Consider the following 18,346-nt stretch of genomic DNA (forward strand, 5'->3'; position numbering starts at 1 on the left):
AATATGGGATCATATGATCAGAGAGCGGGGGGTAGACACAACAGTCAGGTGAGTCCATCTCCTCAGTAAATAGACAGTGGTGGAGGAGAATGTGTCACAGAAGCCATAAATATAGCTGACACCTGTAAAAGAGAAGCAGGCAGCATCTGACTGAAGATTAAAGGGAGATTCCAAATAAATTAACCATTAAAAAAAAAATCAAAAATTTGATTAAAATATGATACAAAAGTATGTCTGCTTTCAAAACAGAACAAATACATAAAATGAATGAAGTAAAACATTGAATGCAAAAGAATTTATCATATAAAACATTCCTTTTTGCCAAGTTATGTTTATCTATTGGGCTGATCAGAGCCGTTTAGGAGCTGAAAGGTCACAAGAGCCGTCTCTCTGAGAAGCCCCGAAATTCCCATCATTACACCTCTGGCATCGGCACTTTTTTTTCTTTTTTTACAATAATCACTATTCATGCTGCAATGATTTCAGTCAACTAATTTTTTCGCATTATTCCATCTCACTTTCTGGTTTGATTTAATCTTATAATGAAATCTGAATCACACCTCTGTCGCATAACTTTAACCAAACATTCACGCTAGTTTGTGTCTCAGCACAATCAGCTGTGTCCCTCCACCCACAACCGACCCGCCTGCCCAATCATATTCTAAAGGAAATATGAACTTTTGTTTTTGCCAGGTAAACTGAATACCTATTGTCGGAAGGATTCACGGGACTCAGTCGAAAATTCAGTCGTTTAAAATACGTATTTTAAACTGTTTGTTTAAAATATGTTATTTCATTACCTTGATAATGCTTTTAATTTGAAAATGCTTTTGGATAACTTCCGGTAGTGCTCTAGCTCTCTAGCTAGCTTAACTGAGAAATAGCAACCGTGTTGCTACTCCGCTGAGAAAACAAACAAGACGGCAACGCTTTAACGAATATGAACGAATGCACGTCTTATTCCCGTGGAAGATCTTTTTATTTTCTCGAAAAAACATTTTAAGATGTATTACAGCGAACATGTTATCTGAACTTTCGTGATTGACTACAAATAGCCAGAGGACCCAGCTGAGTAAAATACTTTTGACTGAAAAAGGATGGATACCTTACGAGTAGCAAGAGTTTTGATGCTTACTTGACCTCAGTTTACCAGTTATGTTCAGTGCAACTCACAAAATGTCTTTGGAGGAGAGTGATGTCCCAACTGATGAGGACTGTGAAGATCTGGTAAGTTTTTTTTTTTTTTACACAAAAAAACACAACTGTTATCTGTAACTTAAACCGTTTTGTGAGATTTTTCTGTAAAATCCGTCAAACTCTTGTGTAGATCAAACCTGACACTTATCCATGGTTGGTTTTTCTATTAGTTAGAATATTTTATTGTAAATTCCTATTTAGTCGGTATAATGTAGCCATAAGCAAACGTCGACGTGTGCATACTTTCTTTAAATAATAAAATAGTAATCTGTCTAATAGAATGTAGCAAAGTAGACACTTTAGGAGTCTACAACTGTGTTTTAGGATGTGTATATCCTAAAACACATTTACACTCGGAAATATGCAAGTGTTAAATTACTTAAGCCTGGTGTTTTAAGGCTTGAAACAACCTAAAATGTTTTTAAATATGCATTTGTCTTAACTATTGTTTTTTGTTTGTTTTTTTTTTACTTATTTCGCCTTGTTCTATTTTTTGCAGGTGGAGGAAGGTTTCACTCTTCCTTCTGATATTTCAAGCAAGGTAAACTATATTTTTCTGGTTTATTAATCCCTTTTTTGTAAAAAGAAAGAAAAAGAGGCTTTAGTTTGAAATCTATGCCTTCATCCTATTCCAACACCTCATGTTTATTAGAGAACATCAAGGAAAAAGTCTACTGGGAGGCCTTCACCTTCTCCAAGTAAGAAAGCTTGAGCTAATTTGAGAACATTTACAGTAACTGTATCAACACACACTCAGCTGCATCCTTATTGCATTTTCAGGGTCTCCATATCTCTCCAGCCTGAATATGAACTCCAGAAGAGCAGCAGTGGCAGCCTGGAGACTGCCGAGGCCCTCCTTAGGGGACACTAGAGGCAACACTTCAAGGGAGCATCGCTCAGCTCACCTCACGTCCCTGAGCAACGGCCATGGTAGGCTCCATTTTAAAATCCCAGCTGAAGCTTCATAGAAAGTGCTTCTCCTCAGAGGAAAATGTAGTGCAACCTGACAAAAAGCCCCTTCCGATTTCTGTTGTTCTTTTACACTTTTGTTTTCTCTGCGCTCTCAGATGTGTCATACATGGTGAGTCTGGAGTCTGCTGACAGTCCACAGCTGCTAAAACAGAAATCAAGTTTAAAGAAACACCTTTCTGCATCTAATGGTAAGAGCATATTCATAAGTTTGCAAGCTGAGAAGCTGGAGGTCAAATTTTGGTAGGAAAGTAATAACAATATCACAAGTTTTTAAGTCAGTACTTTGCAATTGCAAATATTGCTTAGAGATTTCTTCTTTTTGATTCTATGCACTCATTTAATATTTTGCAGGGTTTGCTATAGGTGCTGGTGACTATCAGGATAAAGACAGCATGTATGATGAGATTATTCGCCTCAAAAAGGTAAAGGTCAATCAATCAAGTTTATTTGTAATGCACATTTCAGCGATGGGGTCAGGGAGGACATGAGAGCTAAAAACCAAAACACTGACAGTCATTACTTCACTGGAGATGTCTGTGACAGATGGAAGAAATGAAAATGAACAAAGTTCCTGATCAGTAGGAAGTGAGCACAAAGCTTTTACTGTTGCAGGTGTTTTAATGTGACATGTTTTGGTGTTGGGCATTATTAAAAGAAAGACTTCCTTTTAAAACTATTAAACAAGATTCTTAGTTTTAGACATAATGTTTGTGTTTAAAAGAAAAAACATGATGGGGAAACACTTTTTAACATTTTATAACACTGATGTTCTGTTGAACCAACATCGTTTAATGTGTGTATTAGAGTTATTTCCAGTTGGTAGCTGATATTAGAAAGTTTTATTTTTTGTCAGCCAAATTAGTTTATATTTCTATTGATCAATTTTGTGTTTTCTTTGACATATTAAACATATTGTGTGATTTTGTGTGTGTATATATATATATATATATATATATATATATATTTAAGTATTTTTAACGTAGTGGCTTTATAAAGGAAAATTAAAAAACAAACAACCCCCTCCCCAAAAAAAGAAAAAGCAGAAAATGTGGAATATTTCCTTAGAAACTTTTTCATCTACTTTGAATAATTAATTGAGAATACCAAACTGTTTGATAACTAGGAGCATTTGGAATATATGTGTGATTGAATTGAAATGATTGTTTGTAAAGTGCCTTGAGATGACTTTTGTTGTGATTGGTGCTCTATAAATAAACTGAATTGAATTGAAAGTGAATTCCAAAAAGTCAGGCCATTTTTCAATGATCTGCATCTAGTTTTCTTAGCGATGGCTGGATTGTTTCAGAATGGTCTGGATTTGCATGCTTATTTATTTTATGCTGAACTTGCTGTGTGTTTTGTGGTCAGACTCTACAGGCTCAGAAGTCTGACAACCAGCAAATGAAAGTCAAACTGCGTCGCCTTGAGGAAGATGGTGCTAAAAGAGAGAAACAAATAGAAGAACTTTTAGACCCCACAAAAGTATAATCCCAGAATTATTTTTAAATTTCGCTTTGAATGCCTTTTCTTTTTTTTTTTTTTTGCATTCTAAAAATTTTCCTTCTATGTTGGTAGGGCTCTGAATACATTCGTAGTTTGGTCGACAAAAGAAAGGAGGGCAGTGTGGTGAGTTTGTCCATTTTGTTGGTGAACGTATGAAAAATGTCTTAAAATATATTTATCCATCTTTCAAGTTCAAATATTTTCCTTTAGATTGTCAGTGGGCTGAAGCAGAGAATCCTAAAGCTGGAGCAGCAGTGCAGAGAGAAGGAAAATTCTTTAAGGTAAACTGGTTCTTCATTTCGCTGTGAATGCACTGCTGTCTTTAGAGCTGCAATATTTTCGGCTTATTCCTATTTTCCACAGTAAACTCCAAAGTGAGTTGAGGACCACCAACCTGGATGAGCTGAAGATCACTGTAGAAACATACCTTAAGGAGGTAATACTGGTTTTGGTGTGTATTATTAAATCTGTTCAGATTTAAGTGAAGTGTACAGAGGCTGTTAAAAAAATAATATTTTAACAATGTTTTGTGATTCTCATCTTTCAGATTCAAAGATTGAGGATACTTTTAGATGCTGCAGAGAAAAGGTGTGAGCAACTGAAACACAAATGATCTCTTTCTTGGGAATTCATCTTGTTGCAGATAACGTAACATACACTTATGTTTTATAAAGCTTTTTTTATGTTATGAAGCTAAGAAATGGGGCCAATGTCTTAATAACTGCATTGGGAATCAAACATGATCAGGAATTTTGGGCAAATTTCCAGTTTCTGGAAAAATTTGACCTGCTGATATAGATGTAAGACTGATGCTGACTGATAATGATTCCCTCTGCCATGAGGGGCCAAATGTACTGTAAATCTGAGATTTCTAAAAGGCCCTCAGCCTTTCCAAGTAATGCATTTTCAATGACAATTTTAAAGGACAATGCATCCTACAATGCGTACTCCATTTATTCTTCTTGTAATCTGCTGAAAGTCTTTCTCTCTCTGGCTCTCTGGCTCGTTCAGTGGTCACTAAAGGTTTGCCGTCCAGTCACCGGTTTGGGCTGATTTTGCAAAACATGCTACTTTCTGATCACCAGGCCATTCCTGTGTGATTGTCATGTGGTGAATGTAAACCATGTGCTCATTTCAGCCTCCGCCTGTCTGTTTGTCAGCAGCAGTCGAGCAGACAGTAAATGTTCTCAGAGGCAGCAGAAAGCTTTAAGCTCCACCGTTCATCGCTTGACTGAAAACGTGAAGCATCTCCAGCAGGAAAACGCAGCGCTCAGAGAGGAGCTCAACACGGACGATCCTGCCGCAGGAATTAAAGGTCTTTGCGTTCTCATTACCGTCTTTATGCAGCAGCTCCCAAGGGAAACAAAAAAGTTTATTATGTTTTTAAAAACTTTGTTCTTTTTCTTTGTAACTTTGCAATTTAAAACGTCCATTAGTTGCATTTTTTCCCCAACATATTCAGTATAAAATCAATAAGAAACCATGAATCATTGCTACATTATGTTTAGAGTACTGTACTGTAATTATAAGATGAACATGTGTGTCTGTTGCTATAGGTTACAGAGAGTGGAGTAGACAAAGGTTGTTGAGGAGACTGTTAGAGGTGGAAAGGGTAAGAGGAAGCTCTAAGTAATTGTTTCTGTACAGTTTGAGGCTTGGAAGCATTAAACACTCTCACACTGTCCTGTCCTATCAGAGGCTGGAGAGCAGCAGAAGACACAGCAGAAGACACACCCAGTCAGTAAAGAGCAGAGCCACATTCAATGAGGAGGCCCAGACTGTGTCTGCAGAGGTTCCAGGGTTTCCCCTGGCAACAGATGCAGTGGTCTCCATGGGAACAGTCGCTGAGCAAAAAAGAGAAGTTTCTGCTCTGAGGGAACGCCTCGGCCAATTGGAGGAGGAGAGGGTGGAGCTTCAAGAGAGGCTGTCCAGTAAAAGGTGAGTAAGCATTGAGTTTAATAAACAACATGTCTGCTTAATTAATAAACAAAATGTATGGCATCAGCCTAAGAAGGTCGGGTTTTACTGGTTTTTAACACTGACAAGCCTAAATAGAAAGCTTTTACACCAGTTTATTGGAATAAATTTGTACTTTTTTTTTTTTACATCATGTTGGGAAAAAATAGGGAATATAGCACTTTGTATTTCACAAACCAAATATGTTCTGTGACAAGTGCAAATACACAGATGATTTAACAGTGAAAAGCAAGTGTAAACCAACCACAATAATATGATGTAACTGGCTAAATGAAGGAAAAATATTACTCTCTCAAGTTATCATTCAAGCATCTCTAAAAGTAACAGAAAAAAACAGAGGGGAGAAAGGTAGAAAGGTTGTGGCCTGGTAGAAATGAGTAAAGAAACTAGAAAGTGTTTGCTTTTGTCACTTTTTAGGTCTTGGTCAGGATAGAGAAAAAAAAACGTGGCTATGGAATAAGTTTTCCAGTTTTCTTCAATTTGAATTTAACGTTGTGCCCTTCAGTATTTTTGATGTGACTAAATGCACACTCATTCAAAAATATCAAGTCCTTTTTGCAAGTAAAACTTGCTAAATGTTTTACTTGCAAAATAAATTTCCTTATTCTGAACACTGGAAACATTGTTTTGTTTAACTATTTGTGGAACCTGCAGGTAATAAGAACAGACTGTAGAGGCATGTACAGGCTCATCCTTTGAACACTAACACCTAAAAATCTTAAATATTGAAATTTGAAGGAAGACTGAGGGGATACATGAAGTAGTTTATTTGAAATATTTTATTTTGTCCAGCAGCTGAATAAATCAGTTTTATTTTTTGTATTTGTTTGTGTTTTCAGTGATGAAGTGAAGCAGCTGAGGAAAGAAAGAGATGAGCTGGCAGAAGAGGCTGAGCGACTGAAAGCTAAACATAAAGAACAGCTGGACAGAGTGGAACAGCAGCATCGGTGTGTTTGTAATCATGAACTGTGTGTCACGATGGGCCAATCAACCAACAACCACAGAGAGCTGCAGGAAAAATACGTCTTGAGAAAAACGTCTGCTACACTCATTACATCAAAACTGAAATCTAAAACATCCATTAGCTGCATGTGCTCATTTCAGTCTCCTTCTGTCTGTTTGTCAGCAGCAGTCGAGCAGAGAGTAAATGTTCTCAGAGGCAGCAGAAAGCTTTAAGCTCCACCGTTCATCGCTATTACATTTGTTGTCCCTGCATCAACAAATAGCATTTTCTTGATGCACTGTATTTTGAACATGTAGTTGTGAACATCATATGGAGCACTTTCAGAATCTACATCATAAAAACTTTATTAATAGAAGTGATCCATGTGGTAACCAATAATGCGATAACTGTTCAGTAATATGAGGATGTTTTTAACCAATCACATATCGACATTTTGTCAATACCTGTAACACACGTACCTGATCGCTCTTTTCTTTCTGAATTCGAACATGCATTACTAAATGAACTAACTATCAAATAATATTTCTCAAGGGATGACAATAAAAATTCAGACATCTAAACTAATTAACAATTCTATGAAAACAGATGAGGTACAGTAACTTACTCTCAAATTGGTATTGCATTAAGAAATCCAGGCCTACTAGTGGAATTAATACATATTCAATGATTTTTTTTCTTGTAAATGTTCCTCCAAAAATGAAATGACTTCTTAATGGATTACAGGAATATTAATATTGACAGGTTGTGTTATTAGCTTCTTTAATATAATTTAAAATGGCCAGAATTGACAGGTATTGCCTAATAATGCACTATTATTACATTACTGATCACTACCACTGGTTTAATATTAGGACTACTAAATAATAAGAAATATTTAACTGTTACACTATTGCTGAAATTTGTTTTTAACCCATAGTTTTCTTACTTTTTTCTTTTTTTTACCATCATACAATTTTCCCTGCCAACTCTTAGCTTTAGCATTCCAACCAATAGAAACATACTTCAGGCATTAAACTCCACTCTGTGGCTACTATGTTGCTGTTGCTTGCCATCATATGAAATGGCACACTTGCTCTGATCACCCCTTCATTGTTTTTTATCTGATCAAATATAGAGTTACTGTTTCTTTTCTAGACAGGAGTTGGAGCAGTTATTGACAAGGATTCAAACTTTGGAGGACAGAAGCAAACTCATACAGGCTGAGGAGTGCTCACCTTCTTCCACTGTGATGGAGCATCCTGAGGCTCAGCGCAGAGAAGGTCAGGAGGGGGAAGAGGAGAGGCCTGCTGGGTACCAGGAGGAAGAGGAAAGAGAGGAAGCATTGAGCGTAGATGCAGAGGTGACAAACAAAGAAAAGGCAGCTTTGGTCATTCAGACAAACTGGAGACAGCACAGACAGAGGGTAGGTAACACTAGTCATGTAAAGGAACTCATTGATGGCTAAGAGAAGTATTATATAAGAAACACCCAGACAGTTGGTTTTTCTTCTGTGTTCTGTGTGCAGGACATTGTGATTTTACAGTCCGTGATAAGGAGCCATCTTTTCAGACATTCATGGCTGAAAGATTTTCTAAAAAACACAGAGAAAAAGGTGTTTCACCACACACACACACACACGCATGTTTATGTTGCTATCTTTGTGGGGACTTTCCATTGACTTCCATTCATTGCTATAGCCTAAACCTTACCTTTACCCTTTTCCTAACCCTAACCATCACATACCTAACCCTAACCAAAACTCAATTCATACCTTAGCCCTAACTCTGACCCCTGACCCAAAAACAGGGTTTCTCCTTGTGGGGACCAGGCTCTGGTCCCCACAACGTAGTTTATGTCAGGAAAATCGTCCCCACAAGGTATTACAAACAAACGCACACACACACACACACACACACACACACACAGGCCTTTTTCAAAGGTATTCATGCCACTTGAACTTTCCATATTTTTACAAACTTTGGTGTATTTTCATGTGATTCGATGAGATGTACCAACAAAAAGTAAGGAATAAATGTGAAGCAGAAAGAAAAGGATAAATGGCCCACACACACACTCGGTGTGAACTGCATTTGTATTCTACTTGGATGTCTCTAAATAAAACCCATTACAGCTAGTGAATGGGTGAATGACTGACTGTAGTGTAAATCACTTTAGGGTCCTAGCACTGACAAAGCACTACACAAGTGTCGGCCATTTTATCATTTGTTTTTGTGCTGAAAATATTCAGTTTCAGTACACATAAAACAACCACTAGATGGCTCTAAAAGGCATTCATGGAGACTTGTTTTTTCTCCTGCCCATCTCTCTGTGTCATGATCATCTTCTTTTTTCAGTCAGAAGTTTCCTTAAACAGCAAAACCTCTGGTGGAGGACTGGATGTGGCTGCTTTGACATTGATACAATCTGCCTTCAGGGGACATTTGGCTCGTTGTAGCATTGCAATAAAGAGGTTGCTCATTTTTTACACAGAATTTTTAACAATTACAGCCAAAATATTTCTTAGAATATTTTTGCTTGTGCTTCAGCTCAGGATTCGCTGTGCCTTCTCCAGCTGAAAACTGCCCACCTGCTCTGGTACCAGGAAGGGCTGGCTTAACAGATTCTCCCAGGAGCAAAGGTGAGGTTCCCATATCTATAGTTTACGTTCATTGGCAGTTGGACAAAACCAGTAGTAATTTCATGCAGAAGGCCCCAGTTCAGCTAGGATTTTAACTTTCTTGCTGTAAAGCTCACTTTTAAGAGAAATGAGAAAAACTAAGGCCCATCTTTCTTAAATGAGCTTTTAGAGGGATAGCAATTCTAATGCAATGTGTTTGATCTACAGCAACCGTGACACCTTATAAACACAAGAGACCTGGCATTTTCTTTGGCATTGCCAAGCCAGAAAGATATCTTGGATACATGACATTGTCCCTGGCCATTAATCCTGAAAGGATTGATAAATGACATTCAAACACTTTGAAATCCATCATTCAGCAAGAAAATATTTTGTCCAAGTGAGATCGATTTTAAGCAGGTTGTAATGTTTCCAGTAGTGTACATACCAGAAAATTAGCCCAAGGTCAGGAAGACCAACACAAAACAGAGAGAAATTGCAAGAAAAAATAAAAATCTCCCCCTCAAACTCTGCATTTTTCAGTTAGCATGTTAAAGTTTAGGAAAAATATTTATCAAACTGTTTATTAGGAAAGTTTCCAACACTAAATCTAACTGAACCACTTTCCTTCTAGAAAACAGTACTTTGAGACAGACAAGAGGAAAGTGAAGATGACGATAATATCTAGCATATTCTCTCATAAACCCCTCAAACTAGCTGTGGTGGAGGCATAATTTATAGCCACAGGATGTAATGACATTCTGTCACTGAGCTCAGCAGAGCGTTCTCACCTAACCTAGAGGTCAGGGATGCACCGATTGCAGTTTTCTGGCCTGACTAGCAGGAAAAAACAGAGAAATGACAAAAAACAATAGCTCATCTACCATCTGTAATCATTAATATCATTTTGGATCAATAACAGTTATTATTTAGCTAATAAATAATCAAATACTTAATAGACTCCAACAGTATTTATCTAACAGCAGAATCGTGGGCCAGACTGGGTCTTCAGCAGGCAATTTACCCAGACAGCAGAAAATGTAGGTGAAAATGAAGAACATCAATGAGATGGAATGGCCAAGTCAAATCCCAGGCTTTTAACTTTTTAATTGTTTGTTTGTAAAGATACTATAATTTGGGCCTATTTAGGATTTTCTATAATTTCATTGTCAATCATTACATCTGTTTCCATGACTATATTTTTCAGTAATTTTCCAGTTGCATTAATCTCCCACACCTCAGCGTAGTTTGTGTTGTGGTTAATAATCATGTGGAGATTCAACAGTAAATCCTCCATAGCCAACATGAACCAGAGTCAGGAGCCTGTCTGGATTTATGCTGCTGTAAAACACAGTTCTGATCCTCCCAGCTGGTCTTCATTACTTCCCTGACACCTTTATGAGTAGTGATGTCTAAATCCATGACAGCTCTCACCCGGCACCAACCAGACAGCCTGAGATAAAGACTGATGACGGAACTCAGCAGATCTGTGAGCCGCTAATGATTTGTAAAGATCTGTGGCTGCTGGATGGTCCAGAATGATCCTGTGAGACTTCAGGGACCTCCTGGTTCCCATAGATGTAGTCACTGAGGTATGATCAGAATATGGCTCCACAAAGCAGAGTAGTGAGCTGAGGATATTTTGTTCATATTTAGCCTGACTGCATTTGATGCACGATTGGCTTCAGTTGAGAGAGCACCGCCTGAGCAGATCTGCAGCTAAGGGGGTATTTTGTTTTGTTTTGTTTTGTTTTGAAGAAACTGAGGGTTTAACACCAAGGTTTGTGTCCACAGGATCCATCTAATATGCCAGGTTTCTGTGATGTAAAGAACTTTGATTACAAGTTCTTTCAAAAGACTTTTCACATGCAACTTCACACTGACCCAGGACATTAAACACTGATCCACACTTAAGCTCAACTTTGGTTCCTTAAGCATACAGACTCTTAATTTAGCTTAATTTTTAACTTTATTTACCATATTTTCATAAGATGAAAATAAATACTTAAGTTTACCTGTATTAGAGACTTTTCTGGACATGCGACAGTAAATCTGTGAACAAGATCAGACTGTACTTCTATGCCTGAGGAAGCTCAGGTATTTCAGTGTTTGCAGGAAGATGCAGCAGATTAAGAAATCTGTTGTGAACAGTGCAGTCTGTTCTGGGGAGGCTGACTGCACCAAGTCAGCAAACTAAAAGTCAAAACAAGGTGGTAAAAAAGGATTCTATGTTCTGGAGAGTGCTATGGAAATTGTGCATAAAATACAAAAAAAATTGACAACCTAGAATATCCTCTTAACGAAACGGCAACAGAACAGTGTCTGTAGTCGAAGGGCTGTGGACAAGAGATGTCCTCACAAACTTATACATTTGGCTAACTTTGCAGGCTAGAATGGGCAAGTGAAGACATGCCATCCTCATAGACTGAAAAACAAAATATAAAACAAAAAGTGCTTCAACAAAGTATTAAAGTGTGTACACACTTGTGAACAAGGTTGTTGCAGTTTTTCTTATTGTATATAATAAATGCCACATTATGAGGACATGCATTGTTCTCTTTTTTTTTCATCAGAAATACTTGCTATTTTTACAAACACCAGGTGCTTGATGACTCAAGCACTTCAGTATTGGATGGTACAGTTTTTTGGGGGGGGTTTTTGTATTTGCCTAAAATTATTTTTAAAATGCATCCAGTTTTTACTCACTTCTCTGAGGATTTACTGTGACAGTTTAGAAATAACTGATTATTTTTCAATTATTATTTTCTTTGTCAGGTTCTGCATCTCTTAGTAAAAATGCAGAAAAGGAAGAAGACCATCATCCTGTCTCCAGCAGACAACAAGCACAAGGTTAGAGGGTGAAAAAAAAGATGTCAGTTTCCTCCATTTCACTGTTTTATTCACACATGAATGAACATATGATTAATAACAGTTGGATAGAACTTTGAAAACCTTGTCTGTTCCATTGCAGCTCAACAGGAACTTCTTTTCTCAGCAGAGGTTGATGCGGATGCTGGAGTTGAATCTGACGATTCTGATGAAATTGTTGTCTCTCCGTCACGTCCATTGAGAAACAGAGAAGTCCTAATGCGTTAGCTCTTTGGGTTATGTGCATCAGTAATAGCCGTCATACGCTTACTTGAAGAATCAATACACTTTAGAAGAGAATATTATTAATTACACAATATTTGCTGCCTAGAAGACTCTACGCATTGAATAATCAGAATACTCTTGGAAGTTAAACTTTGTACAACATGGAAATTTGTTGCACATAATCACTTACTATGACAGGAATGCTATAAATAGCTCTTTAGTTTTTCTTTGTGTAGCTTTGATCTAAGCAATACTCCAAACTATAAACGATTTGTCTTCTCTGCTGTAAAAGCTGCTGCATGAAGGATCCTCATTAATCTTACAGCAGCAGCCCACATTACTGTAAATTAGCCTGATCATGTGTCAGTACGCCTAATATGAAATCCATAAACATGACCTCACCCTATAAAACACTTCTAAAATTATGGTTGATCTTTGAGGAATGATGAGAAACCTGTCGCCATCTGATGCACTGCAGAGCAAATCTGGAAATAAATTCTAGATCTCTCTGATGCAATACTGAACTGTCATTGCAGTGCAGGAGGCACAGTGTGTTTATGATGATAAATAAACATATGCTTGAAAAAAAGATTCATTTGTAAAGCTGTCAAAAAAAGTTCAAAGTGCAAAGTTCTTTGTAGGTGTGTAACCTGATCCAATAAAATGCTTTTTTTATAAATGTAGTTTCAGATTGTTTCTTATTTTGATTTTGAGATGTTTTTTTATTATTATTATTTTGGTGTATTTTTGTTTCTATGTAACATTATTTTTACTGTGCTCTGTAGTTGTTTTTTTTTCACTTCAAAAGGTAATTAAAAGTTTTTGTTTTCTTGTTTTTGGTTTCCAGTAATTGTTCAATCCTTATTAATTCAATCTAATGTGGTTTTGTTTTACTTGAGGAAATTGACAGCTAGAATAAACTAACAATAAGCAGTCGTCAAGGTAATTCTAATTTTCTACTATAAATCACTGTGTTGTTATTTTAAAGCACTTCTGTACACCTTCAGCAATAATCTAAAGAAATGTGTTTACAAAGTAGCAGGTAGCAGAAACAGAGGTCCAAAGAGAGAATGTGACATACTTAAAGCATCTAACAGCATCATGAACACTAGAGAGTCTATAGGGAGATAGATGAACCATAGTTCAGTCTGTATTATGTATCGCATAAAATCCAGTGCCTAAAAAGTATTCACCTCTTTGACGTGTTGCCATTGTTATTGCTTTTACAAATTCATCATAATCAACATTTGGCTTCTCTGACAAAAAGATTTACAAAAAAACTCTTTAATGTTAAAATGAAAACAGATTTCTACAAAATGATGCATGCTGAACATCAACATAAATACATCACCACTACGGTGAAGCATGGTGGGAGCAGCATCATGCTGTGGAAACGCCTCTTGGCAGTAGGACAGTTATTTTTCCAGCAAAACAATGACTCAGCTAAAGCAAACAGAGATGTTTTTTTTTATCTATGCAATAAATAGTTTTATATTTATTTTTTTAAAGAATTGTCATTATTCTGCGGAAATCAGTTCAAAGGTATTTTACTTATTCTAAACCCATTGTCATATTGACATTAAAGGGTGTTTGCAGTTGTTTTGTAAAAAAAAAACAACGCACATTTTGTTTATCATGACTGGTTTGTAAAGTCAATAAAAAGGGTAAAAAATCCAAGAGGGTGAATAAGTAATCAATAAGTAATTAATAAGTTACACTGTACTTCCCAATCAGTCTTGTCAGATTAAAAGTGCAGTTTGAAAACAAGTTTAAGGAGGTAGTGAAGATATTTTTCATTAATTCTGTTTTTAGAAATTGTTTGTATTGGTCTGATATATTTTTTTCTAAATATGTTATTATTAATTGTGAGCAGAAAATAATCATAATTAACAGAAATAAAAGCTTCCAAACATCCATCACCCATCATACATAATGTGTTAATGTTACCTGGTGGTGAAAGTTCCTGAAATTATGATCAAATTCTAAATCATTTAGCTATATTTTTAGCATCCATCTACCCATTATCTTAGTACAGGCTTTTCCATAGCCTGTACTACCACCTTTTCAACGTCAGGGGGAGCCATTTTTGCGCATTTGCTCATCACATGGAGAGACATCCAGAGTGGCAAAGCTTGCCGCAAAGCCCCATCCTCCGGGGATTTCTACAGACCGTGTTTGCTTCATGCTCCAACAATATAAGCGCTAAAGGTACCGAACCAACCCTCGTCGTGGAAGCAAAGACAGCTACGGCATCGACGAACTGTAAAATAAATAAATATAAGACCACATAGCTAGGCTTTTGGGTCAAATAGTTTAACCCCTAATCTGCCACAGGGGAGAACAGTCGAAGCGGTCGTGTTTTTTTGGGGGAAATGCGTGCAGGTTTTTGTGTTCTTTTCGATGCGGTCGGGACTGTAGCCGACTGGCTCGTCGCAGCTAGCTCGGTCCAGCCGCGTTGATGCCGCAGCAGCTTGAAGTCTTCACATCCAGCTCCACCATCACGGGATCAGGAAGACAAAAGGTGAGGTACACGCCGCTCTGGTCTCCCGGAAAGAAGAAATAAGCTGCTGAACGAGATTCTGCGCCCGCTTGTGCTTCACTAGGTAGGTGGTATTCCTATTCACCCACACTCAGACATGCCAGCAAATTCATTATTTGCTGCATTTTTTCCCCTCATCTTTGCTTTGACGGCTCAGTCATTGCAGTAGTTTTAATAATCACAAAGCAGGATGAAGCCAGCTAATCCGGGGTTTTCAACCTTTTTTTTTTTTCTTTTTTTTGTCTAATCGACTGAGACAATAAATAACCTCTCATCGTGTTCATGACAGTAGTTCCTCTGACCTACGTGTGTTTGCTATAATGTACTTGATATGGAAGTGCGTCGGGCCGCGTTTAACGGCCATTTCTCCTGATTTATGCCACGGAGCCTGTGATTTGCACCACGGGTGCAAACTGGGTGATGCGGGAGAAACGCCAACCATCATTTTACCATACATAAGATTTCCCCAAGAATGTTGTCTCTAAGATACCTTCAGTGGTACATTTCTTTACATTTACCACCTTCACAGATAATTTTCATCGTATCAGAAAGAGATTTCCCTCCGTTGAGACAGTGTTGCTGCATAACATATCAGGCAGAAACCCAGCATACACCACAGTCATCCATTTCATCATCACTTTTGTGGCTTTCATCGAATGCAAGTAAAATGTCAAAATGCATTATTTTATCCACACAGGTTCATTGTTGCACGCGACTCTAACTCGAAACTCAACATTTTTCCTGACAGTGAAACAGCTACTGTTACAGTACACTGACGTTATCTGGTCAGAATATGCTTCATATTGGCATGCTTTTTCCATATCCCCTGTGTGATGAGGTAATCATACACCAATCGTGCATAACATTATGACCACTGATGTGTGGTATAAATAACCCTGATTATGGTGGAATATTATGGTGAACATTTTGTCCTTAAAGTGAATGTGTTAGAAATAGGAAAGATAGGTAAGTGCAACAAATTGAACAAGGGTAAATAAGCGGGTCAGAGCATCTCCAATGCTGCAACTCTTGTTGGGTGTTTCTGTTCTGCAGTGGTGAGCATCTCTAAAAACTGGTCTATGGAAAGAACATTGCTTTGAGATTTTGTAGCTAAAATACCTGAATAAGCTAATGTTGCTTCTGATAGAAAAGCATCCGTGGTATCAAGGCACTGCAGTTTATTAACGGCTGTAAACCAGTTGTTCTGCTCACCGCCCAGAGTCAGTAAGGTACATGCGAGCCTCAGAACTGGACCTAGCTGTGGAAGAAGGGGGTCTTTTCTGCAGAGTCACATTTTCTTTTGTGTCCTGGATGACTGGATACTTGTGTGTTGCTTACTTGGGGAACATGTGGCCTTATTATGCAGTATGAGAAGACGGCAAAGCTCAAAAAAGCAGTGTGGTACTATAGATGTTCAATGTTCTGTTTGAACACTGTCAACATGTTATGTTATCATCACAACATCAATGTAGAATTTAAGCTTCCGTCGCACTGACTCTCACCAGGTATGCTGGTGTTAGCCACATGGGTCTAACCATAACCAGTGAGGAAATTAATGACTTTTATCCGGCTATGAGTTATATGTGTCAAAATGAAGAGTGTGGAATTTATTCCTTTTGTTTTTGTTTTTATATTTATCAAGCAGCAACAAGTTGCATGGAATTTAAATTAGAATTTTCTAATTCAAATGAGCAGATATTAATTTTGCTGAATTAATCACAAAGCAAGCAATTATGTCAGTTTGACTGTCAGTGTTAGGCATCCAGCAGGCCAAGGACAGTGAAGCATTTGAAGGACTCCCTTTATATGTACAACATACCTGAGCATTGTTGTAAACCACACACACCGTTTCATTGAAGATGTGCTCTCTGATGGTTGTGCCCAGTTTCAACAGAAAAATGTTTCTCTGTCACAAAATGTTCTCCATCTTAAACTTTTGTTCAGCAAAGCTTTAAGGAGCACAGCAACAGTTTTGGCCTCAAAATTTCCCAGATCTCAGTCAGATTTACTGTCAGTGGGATGTGCTGGACAAACAGCTCTGATCCATGCTGTCCCCACCGTACAACTTACAGAACTTTTTGCCAAATACCACAGCACACCTTCAGGTGTCTAGAGGAGTTTATGCGAAGGGGCAGCGCTTGTTTTGGCAGCAAATAGGGGAACTAACACACTACTAGGCAGATGGTCATAATCTTATGCCTGATTGTTGCATGTGGATTTCTGCAGAAGACTGTTTTAGCAGCGAAATGTACATAAGACGCATTTCTTGGAATGAGACTAACCACTGTGCTTTGCAGCTGTGTAAACTCTGAATTGTTCTGCAGTGTCCCGGTGAAGAATCAGGCTGCAGAGCGAAGTCACAGTCTGCAGGCAGCTGCATCAGGATGGCGGCCGTGGTCAACTACTCTCCACCTTGGTGGGTGAATCTGCTTCACCGGTTACCTCACTTTAACCTGGAATTTCAAATGGTGAGCAGTGACTTCAGACCAGAGGACTCAGAGTATCAGAAGGTGAGGAGAAAATACAAGATACCTAATTACTTCACACTCTCGTTTTGTTGTGCAGCACGTTGTGTCACGTTATCGTCTCGCCTCTTGTCACATGCACATGCTGTTAAATTACAGCCGACTGGCTGAGTGGTTTCTGTGGGCCTTCTCGTGTGTGGGGGTTGTGGGTTCCCTCTGCATTGATCAGAGCTTCCTGAAAGGAAATGAATTAAATGTTCATGAAGCAGGCCTCTGAAGCTGTTACCACTCAACCATTTGGATCGATACATAAGTGCAAAACAATTTCTTTATTAATGGAATAGTCTCATTCCTCACTGGATGTGCAATTGAAATCAGATATTTACATACACCCAATAAACAGATTTTCTGAAGTGAAATCAGATAAAACATCTCTTGTTTTACATTAATCAGAATTGCCAAAATTATTATTTACTCAACACCAGAACGCTTAGAGCTTAGAATATTTTTGGGGAGGAGGGGTGGGGGAGGGGAGATATCTTGTAACTTTCTTCGACTTCAGACGTTTACACACTGTAACAAATAATACTAGGTTTTAGTCAGCTGGACTGACATAATCAAGTTAACTGTACACATTATTGAATTCAACTTAATAAAATGTTACATGAACTTCAACTTCAAAAACAGAAATGATACATTCTTTAAACTTAAGAAAATGAGATGCAGCTGTGAGGCAGGCATCACAGTGTGGTCACATGGTTCACTCTTCAAAACACTTTCAGAATATTTCATCGCCATCTTGTTTCTCGCTGGAGCTCTCATCTGTCCTGGAGTAAGTATATTTTAATTTAATTCAATGCTTTTTAGGATTTCTTCTGGCAAACTGTTTGATATAACCAGGTTAGTGGTTTGACCTGTCGTCTAACGTGTTTTATCTCCATAATTCATTTTATATTCATGTTACATTTTAGGGAAATTAGCTAGTTTGTCAGGACCTCCCATCTTTTCTGCCAGAAAAAAAAGAAAACGGATGTTTTTTG

General features: G+C 37.8%; 2 protein-coding genes and 1 long non-coding RNA gene across 8 annotated transcripts in view; 2 read left to right on the forward strand and 1 right to left on the reverse strand.

The window, feature by feature from the left end:
* Positions 1–663: 663 nt before the first annotated feature.
* iqce (IQ motif containing E) lies at positions 664–12,985 on the forward strand. Of its 5 annotated transcripts, none has more exons than XM_007578540.2 (21): positions 664–1,227; positions 1,697–1,738; positions 1,850–1,895; positions 1,978–2,127; positions 2,265–2,357; positions 2,521–2,591; positions 3,538–3,651; positions 3,745–3,795; positions 3,883–3,953; positions 4,036–4,123; positions 4,220–4,260; positions 4,833–4,987; positions 5,229–5,284; positions 5,369–5,610; positions 6,489–6,596; positions 7,748–8,015; positions 8,118–8,204; positions 8,947–9,062; positions 9,139–9,230; positions 11,985–12,081; positions 12,181–12,266. In XM_007578540.2, the coding sequence occupies exons 1-20, from the start codon at positions 1,156–1,158 to the stop codon at positions 12,062–12,064; spliced, it is 2,043 nt and encodes a 680-aa protein (XP_007578602.1). In that variant the 5' UTR covers positions 664–1,155; the 3' UTR covers positions 12,065–12,081; positions 12,181–12,266. The 5 variants fall into 5 exon arrangements, with proteins under 5 accessions (XP_007578602.1, XP_007578598.1, XP_007578599.1 ...); XM_007578536.2 differs by having other exon boundaries at positions 679–1,227; positions 11,985–12,059; positions 12,181–12,985; XM_007578537.2 differs by having other exon boundaries at positions 682–1,227; positions 4,836–4,987; positions 11,985–12,059; positions 12,181–12,985.
* A 1,433-nt stretch (positions 12,986–14,418) lies between these two features.
* The window catches only part of ttyh3b (tweety family member 3b), a 33,024-nt gene continuing 29,096 nt past the window's right edge, over positions 14,419–18,346 (forward strand). Inside the window, exons 1-2 of one of the 2 annotated variants that reach the window (XM_007578541.2) lie at positions 14,419–14,905; positions 17,166–17,351. In XM_007578541.2, coding sequence (XP_007578603.1) covers positions 17,226–17,351 — 126 coding nt within the window. In that variant the 5' untranslated portion in view covers positions 14,419–14,905; positions 17,166–17,225. The remainder of the gene's footprint in view (positions 14,906–17,165; positions 17,352–18,346) is intronic. The other variant, XM_016664400.1, reaches the window with a different exon arrangement.
* LOC107833946 (uncharacterized) lies at positions 15,075–17,158 on the reverse strand. The gene is made up of 2 exons (XR_001659713.1): positions 15,363–17,158; positions 15,075–15,331 (listed from the first exon to the last, which is right to left on the reverse strand). It is a non-coding gene; the product is annotated as an uncharacterized LOC107833946 (long non-coding RNA).

The sequence above is a fragment of the Poecilia formosa genome, unplaced genomic scaffold (assembly GCF_000485575.1).
Source record: "Poecilia formosa unplaced genomic scaffold, Poecilia_formosa-5.1.2 Scaffold483, whole genome shotgun sequence".
NCBI lineage: Eukaryota > Metazoa > Chordata > Actinopteri > Cyprinodontiformes > Poeciliidae > Poecilia > Poecilia formosa.

Bases quoted from the DNA above. Each gene is read 5' to 3' on its own strand.
- iqce (XM_007578536.2), top strand. From the start codon at position 1,156: ATGTTCAGTGCAACTCACAAAATGTCTTTGGAGGAGAGTGATGTCCCA. The intron at 6,597-7,747 runs GTGTGTTTGTAA...TTTCTTTTCTAG, and splicing joins AGAGTGGAACAGCAGCATCG to ACAGGAGTTGGAGCAGTTAT. The intron at 9,231-11,984 runs GTGAGGTTCCCA...TTTCTTTGTCAG, and splicing joins AGATTCTCCCAGGAGCAAAG to GTTCTGCATCTCTTAGTAAA.